The sequence below is a fragment of the Ahaetulla prasina genome, chromosome 3 (genome assembly GCF_028640845.1).
Source record: "Ahaetulla prasina isolate Xishuangbanna chromosome 3, ASM2864084v1, whole genome shotgun sequence".
NCBI lineage: Eukaryota > Metazoa > Chordata > Lepidosauria > Squamata > Colubridae > Ahaetulla > Ahaetulla prasina.
Genome location: NC_080541.1, coordinates 61,798,496 through 61,817,097, shown reverse-complemented (window position 1 = coordinate 61,817,097; position 18,602 = coordinate 61,798,496). Strand labels below are relative to the sequence as shown.

The 18,602-nt window shown below is 38.7% G+C and overlaps 1 protein-coding gene across 3 annotated transcripts in view; it reads left to right on the top strand.

Annotated features, from left to right (window-relative positions):
* Positions 1-18,602, top strand: part of PPP4R1 (protein phosphatase 4 regulatory subunit 1) — a 49,960-nt gene that overhangs the window by 4,951 nt on the left and 26,407 nt on the right. For 2 of the 3 annotated variants that reach the window (XM_058174323.1, XM_058174322.1), the window contains exons 3-4: positions 10,547-10,682; positions 11,382-11,488. In XM_058174323.1, coding sequence (XP_058030306.1) covers positions 10,547-10,682; positions 11,382-11,488 — 243 coding nt within the window. The remainder of the gene's footprint in view (positions 1-10,546; positions 10,683-11,381; positions 11,489-18,602) is intronic. The other variant, XM_058174324.1, reaches the window with a different exon arrangement.

The following is an 18,602-nucleotide window of genomic DNA, read 5'->3' as shown; positions in this document are numbered from 1 at the left end:
AATATCAGCATTTTTTGTATGATTTTCCCCAATTAGAAATTGAAATTAGAAACCTTGCAGTAAAAAACACACTAAAATTCTGGCTTATTTCATGTTTTCATTATAAAAATATTGATTTATTATCAATAATAATAATAATAATAAAAAAAAATATTGACTTATTATCATTAAATAATTATAGTGCTGTGAAAATAGGAGAAATTTCCAATACTTTAAATGAATGTTCATCATGTTCATCATATCTGTTTAATAATCTATAATATATTAACATCAGGGGTGAAATGCTCCCGGTTTGGACCAGATCATCTGATCTGATAGCAATGGTGGCGGATGGTTCGGAGAACCGGTAGCAAAAATCCCTGCCCCCCATGCCCAGCTGAGCCGCGCAATCATCAGAGGCTTTTTTTTTTACTTTTAAAAGCATGTTAAAAATGCTTTTAAAAGTGAAAAAAAGGCTCTGATGATCGCGTGGCTCAGCTGGGATCTCCAGAGCCTTTTAAAAGCATTTTTTCTACAACCTCTTCGGCCAAAGAGGTTGTAAAAAATGCTTTTAAAAGGCTCTGACAATCCCAGCTGAGTTGCCTGATCGTCAGAGGCTTTTTTTTTCTTTTAAAGGCAAAAAAATGCTTTTCAAAGAAAACAAAAAGCCTCTGACGATCAGGCAACTCAGCTGGGATTGTCAGAGCCTTTTAAAAGCATTTTTTTCTACCTCTTCAGCTGAAGAGGTTGTAGAAAAAATGCTTTTAAAAGTAAAAAAAAAAAAGTTGGCCACGGCCACCCAGTCACATTACCCCCACCACCAAGCCACGCCCACAGAACTGGTAGTAACAAATTTTACATTTCACCACTGATTAATATGTTATACTGTATAAATATCTGAAATGCTATTTCTATTCATAGCATTAAACTAAACTGAGCTAAATTGAACTGAGATATTTGAACAGAAAAATAGTGGTTTAAACATAGTATTTAAATAAAAAATATTAAATATAATGCTGAAATAATACTGAAAAATAATTATCGTAGCTAAGTAAAATATGCTTGATTTGCTGTATTCATGTTACAATTATCTGAAAAATCCTTTGAAAAAATTACTTAAACTTTTAAAAAGTTTCAATCATATTAGTATCATCTTTCAAAATAATTGTCTTTGTATGAAATGATCACTTTTCTTAAAAGAAATATTTTATTAATTTATGTGTTCCCTTTTGCTTCAAAGTAGACTTAAATGTTTTACAAATCTTTATAAACATAGACGTGGAAGACTATCAGCAATTTATGATAATGCAAAAAAGGCCTAACCTTGCATCAGGGGGTCCCATTGTGATGTATCTACCATTAAGTCAGTAACAAAAACCTGATTTACATCTATACTATAGAGCTGAAGTACAAATAAGAAAGCATGTGGAGACAGCTGGAATACCTATCTCTGTAAAAAGAGTTAATATTGGGAATTTCATCTTCCCATTGTTCACTCAAAAAAATGCAATAATGGAGATGCTTTTTTTTACTTGCTATAAGCATTCCTCTTGCAAGAAGACTGTATTAGGAGAAGCCTTGTTAGATTGGTAGTGTAGTCAAAATGGCTGAAGGGGATTCCACTGATGGCATACACCTGAAAGAATCAGAATCAACCACCTTTTTGGAAATAGAGGGTATTTTGTAAGACTTCTCTGTAATTGGATTTTCAAAAACGTTTAAAATATCTGTAAAGTGATTAAATGCTTTAGTTTTAGCTTTAGTTTTAGTTTTACTGTACAGCATTTCATGGCTCAGTATTTTTATAGAAAGTATGTACAAAAACAAATACAAATTTATACTTTTGAACGATGTGAGATGAATGAATTAACGAATGAAACATGGACCAGTATGTTTACTTCAGTTTTCCATTGAATATTTCTTAGTTTTAGTTGTGAGTTATGTAGAAACTAAGAAGCTGATGCCAAATTTTCTCATATATTCTCTGTAAATAAATCTTAAAAGAGTATAGATCTCAAAGAATCAGATAATGTGGCCTCATGTTTAAAGTATAATGATGCACCGCTGATTTACATAAGTTAATTTCCATTAATGTGAGTCTTAACTTAAGGCATGTTAGTTTTACACATAGCATTTATATCTGAAAATACCTTTTTTTAAAACATTAGCTCAAAATGACTGAAGCGAAAATACAGATTTAAATGAAATGAGGACTTACAAAATTGAAAATATAAATTTAAACAAATTCAAAGTTTTTATTTAGGATTTGTTTTATTAATATTATTGGAAATACTTTCAAATTACAGAAGCTAGCATACCTGATAAATCTGATATAATCTGGAAAAAGCTAAGCAGAATGAAACACATTTAGTGCATCAGTATAAGATCACCAAAATCCACATTTTTGTAGACTAGCTTAGGAAGAACGCAATTGCAAATGGTTTCTGAAAGAAATAGCCTAGAAGGGACAATGGCAACCATTTCTGTATTGCTGCCAAGAAAAAACATAGTTTCATCAGGAATCAATTTAACTTGAAGACCTAACTTTAAAAAAAAACTGTTTTGAAATAACTGTGACTTAATAATGTACAGTAGGTGCATATTCATTAGCTTTTAAGAAACAGAAAAATCTAAGCTGGAAAGTTTCAAAAAGGAAACCATTTCTAGCATTGCAGATTTTCCCTCCTCATTAATGGGATGATTCTGTAAAGCATTAGGCATTAGCTTAAAAAGCAAAAAAGAGATTATGAAGCGCTACAAAGAATTTCCAAAGCTCTCAACATCTGTCCCAGAGAGCAACTGGAAGCCCCACTGTGCAAATATGCTTGCTTAGCATTTTAAAATAATGCACTTCAAAATAAATAATCCTAATACTCTATCCTCCTATCATTAGATTTGGTGAGAAACCTGCTTAGTGAAACCATTGCCATAATGTGTAACTACTATAAAACAAATTCAGTTTTTGGAAAGAGATTGAAAGTAAATAGTATCCTTACTTTTTAACAATTGTGGTGTGGGTGCACTTGGAATGCTCTGCAGTGCTGTTCCTCTCTTTTACCAAATTATATTGTACAGTAGGGACCATTGTGAAAGAATTCCATAAAGTGATCCAATATACTAGAAGTGCTCCTCTATAAACTTAGGTTACAGTGGCAAACTTCAGTTGGAATGATATCAGAATTGTTTAAAAAGTATTACAGATCGGTCACACAAGAAGAGCAAGGTATCCAAAAAGAGAAGCCACCTTCTGATTGGTGATTCAATTGTAAAGGATGTAAATTTAGGAAAGGATATGGAGGTTTTGAAAGACGTCAGGTGTCTACCTGGTGCTACTGCCAGCAGAGACAAGAGACGTATTCTTAAGATAGTCAAGAATGCCAGTAAGGATTCTGATGTTGATGCTATTATACACCTTGGCACAAATGATCTGTCCCAAAAGGATGTGCTTTCTGTGCAGAATGATTTCCAGAGCTTAGGGTATGAACTTAATAGCATAGGTTGTAGGCTTAACTTTTCAGAGGTTTTACCAGTACATAAGGAACAAAAAGGTAAAGGCCAGCGTGTAGTGGAGTTTAATGTGTGGCTAAAGGAGTGGTGTAAAAGGGAAGGCTTTGGTTTTATTAGTCATGATGTCTGCAACTGGTCCAATGAAAAATTGTACAAAAGAGATGGATTGCATCCATCAAAGAAAGGGACTGAGTTACTTAGCAATACATTCACAGATTTTCTGGATAAACATTTAAACTGAACAGTGGGGACAGAGAATTAACTGATATAGAAAATTTCTGTCCCCAGCAATCGAAAACTAAAAGGGTTATCAGTGCATGTAACATAGATGTCTGTATGGGTAAGACTATCAACCATGCTATCAAGCAAAACCAAGCATTTAACAGTGAGTGCCATACCATGTGCACTAAACCAACAGGTGGCATGAAAGTAGGGGCAGTCAACACAGGTTATGTAGACAGTAAACACAAGATCAATCCAAATGGACTCAAATGTCTATACACCAATGCACAGAGTATGAGGAATAAACAGGGTGAATTAGAAATCCAAGTAAATGAGGGTAGATATGATATTGTTGCCATTACGGAAACTTGGTGGGATGAAACTGACAAATGGAACATACAGCTAGAGGATATAAATTATTTAAAAGAAATAGACCAAATAAAAGAGGAGGTGGAGTTGCACTATATATAAGAAATAACTACATCTCTACAGAAATAGAGCACAACAATGATGAAAATCATCTTGAATGTATTTGGGTCAATATAAAAGGGTGAAAACGATATTGCCATAGGTCTATACTATAGGCCACCCAACCAAACAGAGGAAGTAGATGAACTTTTGCTAGTCAGCTAACTAAGGTATGTAGGAAGCACATCACAGTAGTAATGGGGATTTTAACTACCCTGACATCAACTGGGAAACAAACTCTGCACCAAGTGGAAGATCCAACAGGTTCCTAACAAACCTAGCAGACAACTTTGTTTCCCAAAAAATAGAGAAGGCGACAAGGGGGTCAGCCATATTGGACTTAATTCTCACTAACAGAGATGAAATGATAGAAGGTGTTGAAGCTACAGGAACCTTGGGGGCAAGTGACCACGCAATATTGGAATTCAACATTAAGCAAATACAAGTAGTAGAACAAAGTCAAACTAGAGTCTTGGACTTTAGGCTCGCTAATTTCAATAAACTTAGAGAGATCTTGAGAAGGATTCAATGGATGAGAATCCTCAGGGGGAAAACAGCTCAAGAAGCTTGGGAAATTTTGAAAAGTGAGATTATAAAAGCACAGTCTAACACAATACCAATGAAGAAGAAAAATAGTAGATCACAAAAGAAACCAGCATGGATGCATAAAGAACTATCTGACAAATTGAAAGACAAAAAGGACAAATATAAAAAATGGAAAGAGGGGCAAATAACTAAGGCAGAATATCAGCAAATAGCCCGAGCCTGTAAAGATGAAGTGAGGAAAGCTAAGGCTCACAATGAACAAAGGCTAGCGACAAAAGTAAAAATAATAAAAAGCTTCTTCCAACATGTTAAAAACAAGAAAAAGTCAAGGAAACAATTGGCCCATTGCTGGGAGAAAGTGGCAAGAAGATGACAAGCAACAGGAGAAAGCAGATCTACTTAACTCATATTTTGCATCTGTCTTTACACAAAAGGAAAAACAATCCAACCTATCAAAACAGCACTACAAAAACAGATTAGAAACACAAGTTAAAATAGGGAAGAAAATGGTAAGTGAACACCTGTCTACCCTAGACGAGTTCAAATCACCAGGACCGGATGGATTACACCCCAAGGTTCTGAAGGAACTGGCAGACGTGATCTCAGAACCACTGAACTATATCTTTCAAATATCCTGGAGCACAGGGAGCTGCCAGAGGACTGGAAAAGAGCTGATGTAGTTCCCATCTTCAAAAAGGAAAAACAGATCCAGGAAACTACAGACCTATCAGTCTGACCTCAATACCGGGAAGATTCTGGAAAAGATAATCAAGCAACGAATCACCGAACACCTAGAAGCAAACAAAGTAATAACCAAAAGCCAACATGGGTTTGTCAAAAGCAGATCATGCCAGACTAATCTTATCGCATTCTTTGACAAAATGACAAAATTAGTAGACCAGAGGAATGCTGTTGATATAATTTACTTGGACTTCAGTAAAGCATTTGATAAAGTAGACCATAACCTACTACTAGATAAAGTAGAAAAATGTGGGTTAGACAGCACCACCACCAGATGGATTCGTAACTGGCTGACCAACCGCACTCAACGTGTAGTCCTCAACGGAACTACATCCACATGGAGGAAGTATGCAGTGGAGTACCCCAAGGCTCTGTTTTAGGCCCAGTACTCTTCAACATCTTCATCAATGACTTGGACGAGGGATAGATGGGGAACTCATCAAATTTGCAGATGACACCAAGCTGGCAGGAATAGCCAACACTCCAGAAGATAGGCTCAAGTTACAGAAAGATCTTGACAGACTTGAACATTGGGCTATCTAACAAAATGAAATTCAACAGTGAAAAAGTAAGGTTCTACATTTAGGCCAAAAACAAAATGCACCAGTACCGTATATGTGGTACCTTGCTCAATAGTAGTACCTGTGAGAGGGATCTTGGAGTCCTAGTGGATAACCATCTAGATATGTGCCAGCAGTGCAGCAGCTGTTAAAAAGCCAACACAGTTCTGGGCTGCATAAACAGAGGATAGAATCAAGATCACGTGAAGTGCTAGTACCACTTTATAATGCCTTGGTAAGGCCACACTTGGAATATTGCATCCAGTTTTGGTCGCCACGATGTAAAAAAGATGTTGAGACTCTAGAAAGAGTGCAGAGAAGAGCAACAAAGATGATTAGGGGACTGGAGGATAAAACATATGAAGAACGGTTGCAGGAACTGGGTATGTCTAGTTTAACAAAAAGAAGGACCAGGGGAGACATGATAGCAGTGTTCCAATATCTCAGGGGCTGCCACAGAGAAGTGGGAGTCGGGCTGTTCTCCAGAGCACCTGAGGGTAGAACAAGAAGCAATGGGTGGAAACTGATCAAGGAAAGAAGCAACTTAGAACTAAGGAGAAATTTCCTGACAGTTAGAACAATTAATAAGTGGAACAACTTGCCTTCAGAAGTTGTGAATGCTCCAACACTGGAAATTTTTAAGAAAATGTTGGATAACCATCTGACTGAGATGGTGTAGGGTTTCCTGCCTGGGCAGGGGGTTGGACTAGAAGGCCTCCAAGGTCCCTTCCAACTCTGATGTTATGTTATGTTATGTTATTGTTATGATGTGTTCTTTGCCAGAGTTGCTGGGCCACCTAATGCAGCAAAACATAAACATGCACACACACACAAATTGTTGTCCATTGGCAAGAAGAACTGGTAGCATTCAGTAACACACTGCTAATTAACTTGTAGTTCATAATTCTGGCTCATTGCAAGTGAAGCTTGCAATGTTTGGACTTTTTAGGTTAGAACACTGAAGTGAGCATATGATAGTTACACAGTTATAGACAATTTTTTCTCTTACTGTAATTCTAGAAACTGAGGTTACTGAATAGTAGGGTGTTCATAATTGTCAAGAAGAAATAATGTTCACAAAGCATATATTTAACCTGTGGAATTGGTTTCCTAAAGATGTGATGTCATCCATTTATTTATGCTTCAAAAGTGATTGGAAATACTTATGGAGAAATATATGAATTGATAAATTGATGTGGTAGAAATGAGAACCACAGCTATTTACTCAATTTGCACAAACTAGTTTTAGATATGTTTTTTTTCCCCTCTCATATCATGCATTTATTTTGCTTTCTATTTCTTCTTTTTGTCGCTTTCAGAGAGGAAACTATAAAGGCACATCTACAGTATATGGAGATGTTTATCAGTGCATGTATACAGCATTAGAAATAGGTTTTTCATTACCAGATTCCAGAGAATAGGAAGAGTGCTGATATACTTACAGACTCCTCTCATATCTTAACTGCTGTGGGGAAACAGAATGCAGGACCTAAGAAGTCTTTGATTGATATAGTAGGACACTTCTTTTTATATAAATGAACATAGGTTTTATGCTTTTTACACACTGCATTAAGGATTACAACAGTACTATATAACTCTGCGGCTTATTTGATGTGGCATTTTGCTTACAAACACAGTCCAACTTTAGTTCTGTGTTGTGAAGGTACATTAATACTATGTTCTATGTTCAGGTTGACACGGAAAGAAATAATGGTTCTAGTTGAATTGTCTGCATAGCTGCATAAGTATTAAATGGGATGGTTTACAAATGTAAACTTGTAATTATTTGTAATTATTTTCCCTTTTTTATGAGAGATAATTTTTAGCCTATAGAATATAGATTTAAATAGTATAGATATCTCATGGCTTGATTCAGTTTGTCTTCAACAGATTTTGTGGGTAGTACTTTTAATTTCTGCAAGAGGTGAATTGAATTCTTTAGTATGAGTGACTTAGACTAAATGTTGCCTTATACGTTTTTCTAGCTTAACTATCTTAGACTGTCATTTTCTTTACCATTTACAGTATATGGTGAGGACTTTGACTTACTCTACCTCTGTAACTTAGTTCTCTTCCTTTCCTTCCCATTGCATTTTTCTGTCTGGTATATCCTTGAATATCTTACTGCTGCTTGAAATTCAAATAATGTTTTCTCAAGACAGAAATAACTACCGTATATACTCGAATATAAGCCGATCCGAGTATAAGCCGAGGTCCCCAATTTTACCCCAAAAACTGGGGTAAACTGGGGACTCGAGTATAAGCCGAGGGTGGGAAATGAGGCACCTACCGGTTGGGGAAACCCTCCCTCCCTCAGCTGAGAAGGCTGGCGGCTCCCCCGTCCCGCCCTCTCACTGCACCGGCAGGGCTTCCGGTAAAATGTGAAAAAAAGAAAAAAAAAAAAACTCGAGTATAAGCCGTATATACTCGAGTATAAGCCAAGGGGCTTAAAAAAAAAAAAAAACTCGAGTATAAGCCGTATAGACCCGAGTATAAGCCGAGGGGACGTTTTTCAGCACAAAAAACGTGCTGAAAAACTCGGCTTATACTCGAGTATATACGGTATTTACTTTTCCTCCTATAGTGAAGATGTTGCTAATCATCTTGTTCTAATCTCTCATTATTTTTGCTTGTCACATTCAATCAATTTGCAAGTTAGACCTTTACAAAGTAGTGTACAAATGTCTTTGATCTCTCAGCTAAAATTCTGGTTCATGCTCTGATAATCTAATGCTCTTACTGTTTCTGCCAGATTCTCTTATAACACTACAGTGTCTGCTCACTTACTCAAAATTTGCCTTCCCCCCAAATAATTCGGCTTCTGTGGTGCTCTGCTACTTTGTTCCTAATGCATTTCACCCTGCTTTATTTTTCTTTAGTTTTTGCATTGCACTCTACTCATTTCATAAACTATTGTGTCTTCAACTCTGTGCCCTTCTCACATGTTAAAAACATCAAGACCAGTCACTTGAATACTACTCAATTGGCTGTTAAATCTTCTAGTACAGTTTTGCACTGAATATCTTATTAGTTTTTTCTAATTTTCTGACAAAGCTTCCAACGTTATTCTTGATCCTTATTCTTGGTCAAACATTTCATGCTTGGTTCAAAATATACTTATACTGTGCCTCCTTTTAAGCATGTTTTGTTTAATAAATCTGACGTGGTCATAATATGGTTTATTTGGTTTTGACTTTGTAGAGTATGTGAAACCTATTGCAGTATGTAGAATTGATGTTTCATTTTTATATAATTAGAATACTATAAATGTAATACGACATATAACAACCATTTTCCAAATGGATAATAACATTTAAATAAACATTATAATTTAAATAAGCCACTTGGGGTCTTCTTTTAACATTAAAAGTTTAATCCAGCTGATATTGGCAATTTGAATTTTAAAAAGATAATATTTTATTATTGTTCAGCTAAATGAATTCTGAGAACTATTGATGCAAAGATCTTTAAAAACTACTTTGTTTTATTAACTGCTTATAATTCATGTGATTTTATTATTTTTATTACTTTGTTCTTCAAGATATCCAATCCTTAAAAACCATAATGCTTAAAATATTTCTAAGAACTTGGTCAAGTTAATTATTACAATTGGTTTCACATGGAAATTTGGTGTTATATAGTTGTATATTTTATAGCACTACATTTTAACAGCAGATTTACTGATAGGCTTTCTCATAAAATATGGAAAATGTGAGCTCTGAATGTTTTGGAATTTTTAGCCATGTTTGAAAGGAAGTTCAAAATATAGGTATATTGTCTTTGTTTTACCCATTTTCTATAGCACTGACATCAGTTATGTAAAGCATGGTGCATCACAATAGTTGATTCTTTCATAGATTTCCTCAGATTTTTTTCATGTATAAAGGAAGTCATGCTTTTGCATATAAACAGTGCTTTGGCTTAAATATGAAGCTGAGATTCTAGCCTTTGAAATCTTCAGTCATTCTAGTGGGTAAATACACAGATTATGATTATAGATTTTTTATTCAGTATGACATGAATTATAAACAAAGACTGTCATTGGGCTAAAGAGTCCTTTGTAAGTAGCTTTAATTTACCATTTCTGTACAGAAATATTACATGATTTCTGTAACCTTTTGAAGTTTAGAAATTTGAGATATTGGAGATCTTTTTTTAGAATGAAGTGCAATATTTACATGGAAGGAAAATTAATCTGAATGTCATAATTCCTTTTCCAAAAGAAAAAAAATCCTCTGCCAGTGCCTCCATTATTATGTTCTTAGTATATTTAAAACAGAAAGACCTTTCTATTTAAAAAGACATTTTTTTGATGAAATAACTTAGAATATTTTCCCCAATAAATGCAATTTAAGAATTAAATTTCAAAAAGTCGTTGCATCATTGTCCCAAAACTCTTTTGAAAGAGAAACCATTGTGAAAGATTTAGTTTTGAGAAATATTATTGCATAAGGCTTTAAGTATCCATCTGTTTTAAATCAGAGAAATGTGATGATAAGAAATATTTCTGATGTCTCTGATAGTTGGTGTGGATGACTACATCTCAGAATCTGATGCGATTATTGTATCTTCAGCCCTGGACTTTGTCTCACAAGATGAAATGTTGACGCCTTTGGGAAGATTGGACAAGTACGCTGCAAGCGAGAATATTTTTAATAGGTATGGTATATAGCCTAAGGAATAGAGTAAATATTTTATTGTGCCATTTTGTGTGTGTGTGTGTGAGTGATGTGTGTGTATGAGAAAGAGAGAAAGAAAGAGAGAATTTAATTATATCATTTTGAAATTAAATGTATGCCCAAATCTACCTTTTTTCTATTTTGTGGATTGCATGCCCTCTTTCAATGATTTTATGATATTTTATATAAAATTATAATAGTAAGAATCTTTTACTATGATCACAGGAAAACTAAATAGTAGCTCAAATACTTTTAAAAATATGGTTAAAGAAGGGGAACTACAATGTTCATAGCTATTTACAAAGATAAGTCTAGGATACTGAAATATATGTATGATAAAAATGAACTTAATTATTTAATGAATTCTCAGTTGCAGTTCTATACACTTGTATGGAATTTTGTAGCAATACAATAGTGCTGCATTAGGGGAACAAAATTACTATACTAACTCTGCTTAAATTCAGATTTGTTGTGAGACCTAAACAGAATAGAAAATATGTACTAATTTGAATTCTACAAAGAAGGCTAGGATAAAAGTGGCCTTCTCACAGATTACTCACAGATATTAAGTAGCTGGCAATCTATAACTGTTTGTTTTTTTTAAAAAAAAAATAGAGATAAAGTTCTTGCAATGTAATAATATGCATTAAAATTACAATAAGCTTTTTTCATGCTATAGGCAAATGGTGGCTCGAAGTTTGTTGGATACTTTGAAAGAAGTGAGTGATGATGAGAAAGACTGTATTGCTGTATTGGAAAGAGTCAGCAGGCTAGCAGATGATTCAGGTATGTAATATGAACAATTTTATAGGACAGTATGATAAGAGAAAGGACTTGGAAATTCAGAAGTAATAAAACTTTAAGAAAGGACGGAATTGTCTAATTGATCAGGAAGCCATGCAGGGAGTGGAAGTCTTTTTTTTTTTTTTTTATAAAAAAGTTTTATTTTTACAATCTTATCAAATAATTCATCCAATGTACAGTTATATACAATTAGTCGGGCCTAGAGTGGAAGTCTTTTTAAGAGCCTTTCTGGTTAAATGTAGGATAGAAATGCTTAAATAAATCAAATTCAGAATGTTGTTAGCTGTCATGAAAAATAATAATTGGACATTAAATTAGAAGGAATCCATATGGGATGTTCATGTATTTGGGAATAACGAGTTCAGTTCCTGAATTGGTTGATTTTCTACAGAAATAATAACTAACGTCTTCTAGTAAAAAAGAGCTTTTGAAGAAGAAATCATTGTATGTGAGAGACAGTTTTATGAAAATATGTTAGTGGTTCCTTTTTTATTATGACAAAGGTATTGTCTATATATCAGATCCATCCTTTGGGTTGCATGTGTGGGAGTGCTATTGTTTCTAGACATTGTGTTATAGTCTCTGCTATAAGTCCTGAGAGAATGAGAGATCCTATGAGTGTTCCTCAGATTTGTTGGTATATTTATCCATCAAACTGCAAGTAGGTAGTGGGGCAGATGTGATCCATGATTCGGGTATTTCAATCTTAATGTATGTAGAGAAGACATGTTCAATCTTACGTATTTGGAGTACACATATATAACAATGAACAAAGGAATAAAACCCACAAGGGAAGAAAAAAAGATCGTACTATCCTTCCTGGATATTCTTATTAGCAGAGAAAATGCCTGTACAATATCTTCCAACAAAATAGATGGCCAGGCAAGTTTATCAAAAAATGCCTGACTGCTTAACTTACTACAGCAAAACTAACACAAGTTATAAAAAGGCTAGCAGATATGGTACCCCCAAAACATATCAGAAACAGACTCTTACAACCATACAACATCACCATAGCACACAAACGAAAGTCCTCCATAACATCTTAAGGAAACCAAAAAATCCAGTGGCCAAAGGAAAAATAAAACAGAAGTTATCTATAACGTACAATTTAAGAACTGTACAAACCTACAGAGCACGCCCATGAACACCAACTAGAAGTCAAAAGACACAATGAAAGCTTAATTTCACAACACATGGACTTACTTGACCATAATTTCAACTGGGAAGGAAAATGTGAACATCCTAGACCAGTGGTGGCAAACCTATGGCATGCATGCCAGAAGTGGCATGCAGAGCTCTCTTTGGGCACGCAAGCTGTCACCCTAGCTCAGCTCTGCCTTACATGTGTGCGCGCCCCCTGCCAGCCAGGTGGTCTTTGGATCTCTGCTGCGTATACATAGGGGGTGGGGCGCATGCAGGGCCCCCCACATATGCATGCGGGGGGCACATGAGGGAGTGCGCGCATGCGCAATGGGTGGGGCACATGCAGGGGCTGTATACACATGCAGAGTGTGTGGGATATATACGAGGGCACTTGTGCATGCATGGGGGTTGTATGCGTGGGGCCCACGTGCGCATTGCATTTTGGGGGCTCACACGTGCATGTGCGCATTCACACATATGTGCACGTGCTTTGGGCATTCAGTCCGGAAAAAGTTATCCATCACTGTCCTAGACAAAGTTAAGCCAAACAGTAGGGAATTCATCGAAAATTTGGCATTCGGGCAAATCAATCATCAATAGCCACATAAGGACAAGCTACATTTTAGCACCATTCAAAAGAGATAATAAAAGTTCTAAGAAGGAAACAAAAAGATCAGAACGCATCCTTTTCAGCAGCAAACCCCAAAGAAGCAGGCCAATAAAATTAGGCAAGAAAAGCAGGCCAGAAAATTAACACCAGTCCAATAAAGCAGAAAATTAATCTAGGAACTACCAAGTAGAAAACCACCTCACCAACATTGACAATGCAAGCTCTTGTATATACACAAGAATAAAGCCTATGTTCACCATCAATAGTGCTATTACCTAGTCAGATATTGAAATGTCTGCAAGTCCGGGGGGGCCTTATTGGTCCGTGGCCAATAAGGCCCCCCTAATTCACGATCTTATTCAGGGGGGTGCCGCGGACCTTATGGGCGTTACGGAGACCTGGTTGGGCCCAGAAGGGGGCGTGCCCTTTGTTCAGATGTGCCCACCGGGTTTCCGAGCATTTCATCAGCCGAGGGGCCAGGGTAGGGGTGGTGGGGTGGCGGTTGTGATTAGAGAGAGTCTAGAGCCGAGGGAGACCACTGTACTTCAGATTGCCGGGTGCGAATCCCTCTTTGTGAGATGGGGTCATAGATGTCAGGTGGGCTTGCTGGTCGCGTACCTGGCTCCTTGCTACGTGACAGCTGCCCTGCCCGAGCTCCTGGAGGTGCTTGCTGGGGTGGCAGTTGAGACCCCCAGACTTTTAGTCATGGGGGACTTTAACTTGCCATCTTCCGGCTCGTCATCGACAGTTGCTCGGGAGTTCATGGCTTCCATGACGGCCTTGGACCTGACTCAAGTAGTTGATGGCCCTACTCACATTGGGGGTGGCACTCTGGATCTGATTTTTATCTCTGGTCAGTGGTTGAGAGATCTGGATTTGAAGGAATTAGCTATTGAACCTTTGTCATGGTCAGATCACTCTCTTCTTCGCCTGGACTTTCTGACCGCCATTCAACACCGCAGGGAGACGGAGCCATTACGTTGGTTCTGTCCCAGGCGCCTGATGGACCCGGAGAGGTTCGGACGGAGCTTGGGCCACTTCCTGAAGGTCTGGCCCACGACACGGCTGAGGAACTGGTTGCGGCCTGGGAGCGGGCGCGGCGGGGCCTTAGATCGTGTCGTGCCTTTGCGGCCTCTGACCCGGCGCAGGTCCCAAACGGCTCCTTGGTTCTCCGAGGAGCTGAGGGGATGAAGCGCCAGAGAAGGCGCCTGGAGAGTTCTTGGAGGTCTAGCCGTTCGAGGCTGATCGGACACTAGTGAAGTCCTATACTAGGACTTACCTAGTGGCATTGAGGATGCGGCGTTGCTACGCCTCCTCCCTCATTGCGTCGGCAGATAACCGCCCAGCCACCCTGTTTCGGGTGACTCGTTCCCTCCTTCACCAGGGGGAGCGGGATGACCCGTTGCAGGGACGTGCTGAGGAGTTTAACGGTTATCTTTACGATAAAATTGTTCAGCTTCGGGACGGTCTGGACCAAAATTGCAGTGACTCAGGGGAGGCGTCCGAGGGTGGTCTTGGTGATATTTTATGGGATGAGTTTGACCCTGTGGCTCCCGAGGACATGGACAGGTTGTTGGGTAGGTTGAATGCCACCACATGTTTACTGGACCCGTGCCCCTCCTGGTTGGTGCTGGCCACCCAGGAGGTGACACGAGGCTGGCTCCAGGCAATTACGAGTGCTTCCTTGGTGGAGGGAGTCTTCCCGGCCGCCTTGAAAGAGGCGGTGGTGAGACCCCTCCTCAAGAAGCCTGCCTTGGACCCGGCTGTTTTAAGTAACTATCGTCCGGTCTCCAACCTTCGCTTTACGGCGAAGGTTGTAGAGAGTATGGTGGCATATCAGTTTCCCTTGCACCTGGATGAAACTGTCTATCTAGACCCGTTCCAGTCCGGTTTCCGGCCCGGTTACAGCACTGAGACGGCTTTGGTCGCGTTGGTGGATGATCTCTGGAGGGCCAGGGATAGGGGTTGTTCCTCTGCCCTGGTCCTATTAGACCTCTCAGCGGCTTTTGATACCATCGACCATGGTATCCTGCTGCGCCGGTTGGAGGGATTGGGAGTGGGAGGCACCGTTTATCGGTGGTTCTCCTCCTATCTCTCCGATCGGTCGCAGACGGTGTTGACGGGGGGGCAGAGGTCGGCTCCGAGGCACCTCACTTGTGGGGTGCCGCAGGGGTCGATTCTCTCGCCCCTCTTGTTCAACATCTATATGAAACGCTGGGTGAGATCATCAGTGGCTTCGTGTGAGGTACCACCTGTCGCTGATGACACCCAGCTGTACTTTTCACACGGGCCACCCCAATGAAGCTATCAGTGCTGTCCCGGTGTCTGGAAGCCGTCGGGTCTGGATGGGGAGAAACAGGCTCAGGCTCAATCCTCCAAGACAGAGTGGCTGTGGATGCGGCATCCCGGTACAGTCAGCTGCAGCCGCGGCTGACTGTTGGGAAGCAGTCATTGGCCCCAATGGAGAGGGTGCGCACCTTGGGCGTCCTCGGGGATGAGGGGGTGTCCTTTGAAGACCATTTGGGGGCCGTCTCCAGGAGAGCTTTTTACCAGGTTCGCCTGGTGCGCCAGTTGCGCCCCTTTCTAGACCGGGATGCCCTATGCACGGTCACTCACGCCCTCGTGACATCTCGCCTAGATTACTGCAATGCTCTCTACATGGGGCTCCCCTTGAAGGGCATCCGGAGACTGCAGTTAGGCCAGAATGCGGCTGCGCGGGTGATAGAAGGAGCCCCTCGTGGCTCCCGGGTGACACCTATCCTGCGCAGACTGCACTGGCTACCTGTGGCCTTCCGGGTGCGCTTCAAGGTGTTGGTGATCACCTTTAAAGCGCTCCATGGCATAGGGCCGGGCTATCTACGGGACCGCCTTCTGCTACCGAATACCTCTTACCGACCCGTGCGCTCTCACAGAGAGGGACTCCTCAGGGTGCCGTCAGCTAGGCAGTGTCGTCTGGCGACACCCAGGGGAAGGGCCTTCTCTGCGGGGGCTCCCGCCCTCTGGAACGAGCTCCCCCCAGGACTTCGCCAACTCTCGGACCTTAGAACCTTCCGTCGTGAACTTAAAACACATTTATTCAGGTGCGCAGGACTGGATTAGATTTTTTAACTTTTAAATTTTAAATTTTATATTGATTTTAATTGGTTTTATTATTTTTAATTCAATTGGCCGGCTAAATATTTCATTTTAAAATTTATTTTAAATTCATTGTCTATCTATGTATTTTAATATGGCTGTACACTGCCCTGAGTCCTTCGGGAGAAGGGCGGTCTAGAAATTTGATTAATAAATAAATAAATAAATAAATAAATAAATAAGTAAAAAACCAAGGATTCTACAGAATTAATAATAAAATGGCATTGGTTATGATTTTTCATTGAAATAATTGCATGCTCCCTATGATATCCCTAAACAGAATATCAGTTGTTCAGTTTTAATGGATGATTTCTATTCATTATCATGATAATAGATAACTGTCATTAAAGAGAAATTGACCGAGTTTTTTCAAGAGGAAATGAATATCTCTGTAGAAAGACTATAAGATTGTGGCTTCTTTGATCTCGTGCAGAGAGCCCTTTGCTTCCCTTCTAAAATATATAACAAATATCAAGTCCATTGTATCCTCTTCCTATAAAACATTTTACAGTATTTGATTGCCTTTATCAATTACAATATCGATTTCAAGTTTAACGTAGAACTTAACTGGGCATTTTGGGGATGTGTGAGGAGCAATAATAACTATTAATTTTTCTAGGCCTTTTGAAAATGTTTGATGTAGTATCAAGTGTGTATCCTTCTATTTTAGGGTAGGTCACCATGTATGACAATGACTCTTTTATTCCCTGGAATGGCAATTCCAGAAGGAATATGATAGGAATCATGAAAGTTATACTTGACACTGAGGTACTTGTACTTTACATCCAGTAAGATTTTTTGCGGAATGGGCATTGATATTAAATTGAGTAATGTCACTTTTATTCAGAGTGAGGTATCATGAGTTTACTGTTATGATACAGATCTATTTCTTTTTTTTTTTATGAGTGGAATGAGGAGCTGTTCCAGGCTGTGGGGATTGCCACTGCCCGTTGCCCATCGCTGCTGCTGCTTATCGCCACTTCCGTGCATCCCATTTTTGGGCTTCGTGTGCCCCATTTTTGCCCTCCACATGTTCGTTTTTGGCCCGTTCCAGGTGGTGGGGATAGGTGGCAGCAGCAATCTTCACCTCCTGGAACTGGCCAAAAATGGGATATGCAGAGGCCGAAAATGGGGTGTGCGGAGGCTGCACTAGGCGGCAGCAATGGATGACAGCGACGATCCCCACAGCCTGGAACAGCTGATAGGCAATATTCCAGGAGGCCAGTCCAACCACCAATCAGCTGCCTGTGCTAAATCAGTCTGTGCTGAAGCTGACTAGGCTGTTTGCTGCAAGGATGTAAATTGCTGGGAGGCGAAAGCAGATTTTTTTTCCCCTTTGTTTTCCTCCCCAAAAGCTAGGTGCGACTTATATTCGGAGGGTCTTATAGTCCAAAAAATACAGTAACCTTCAGAATCAAGACCACTAGGCTACTAACTAAAAATGGGGACTAAGAATATATTTATTCAGATCTTTGGTTAAGCAGCTTCATTGGCTTATGAGTATAATATAAAATGTTTGATTTTGCCTTAAAAGGCCTAAACATAATGGAACTGAGTCCTTAAAAGACTGCCTTTTCCAACGCAAGCTTTCTGTAAAGTGAGACATTTAATCAGAAACCTTTCTCTAGTTCCTTCCCTGCTTTTTGAGATGAAGCAAATGGAACATAAATATGACATTTCTTGGAGGTGATATTTTCTATATTACCTGGAGAAAATTTCCAAGCTTTTATTTGCTACCATTATTTGGAAATATTATAGTAATTTATCTGCTGCCTGTTGATAGGTACATTTATTATCATATTTATAAATTGTGCTTGAAATGTTGGTGTTGAAGGCTGTTTTAAAATGTTTATTCTTGATGGATATATAATCAATACTTTTTTTTCACATGATATTTAGTGTTTTTTTAATTTAAATATATTTTGAAATATTATTAGACTTATGAAATATTTCTGAATATTTTCCTTATAAAGGTTTGAATAAGAATCTTCGTTTCATCCCAAATACTTCAAAACTGCCTCTACTATATAGAGAGCTTTCTGCCTTAGGCTTCCCATCTTTTAATTTAGGTCTACCAAAGGATCAGTAGAAATCTTATGTAGCTTGTAGATATGGAAATAATTTGCTATATTTTGGTTTATCAAAACCCTTTATCAGTGGCTTGAGTTTTAAAGAAGAAAAAATATGTTATTTTTAAAATAAGGC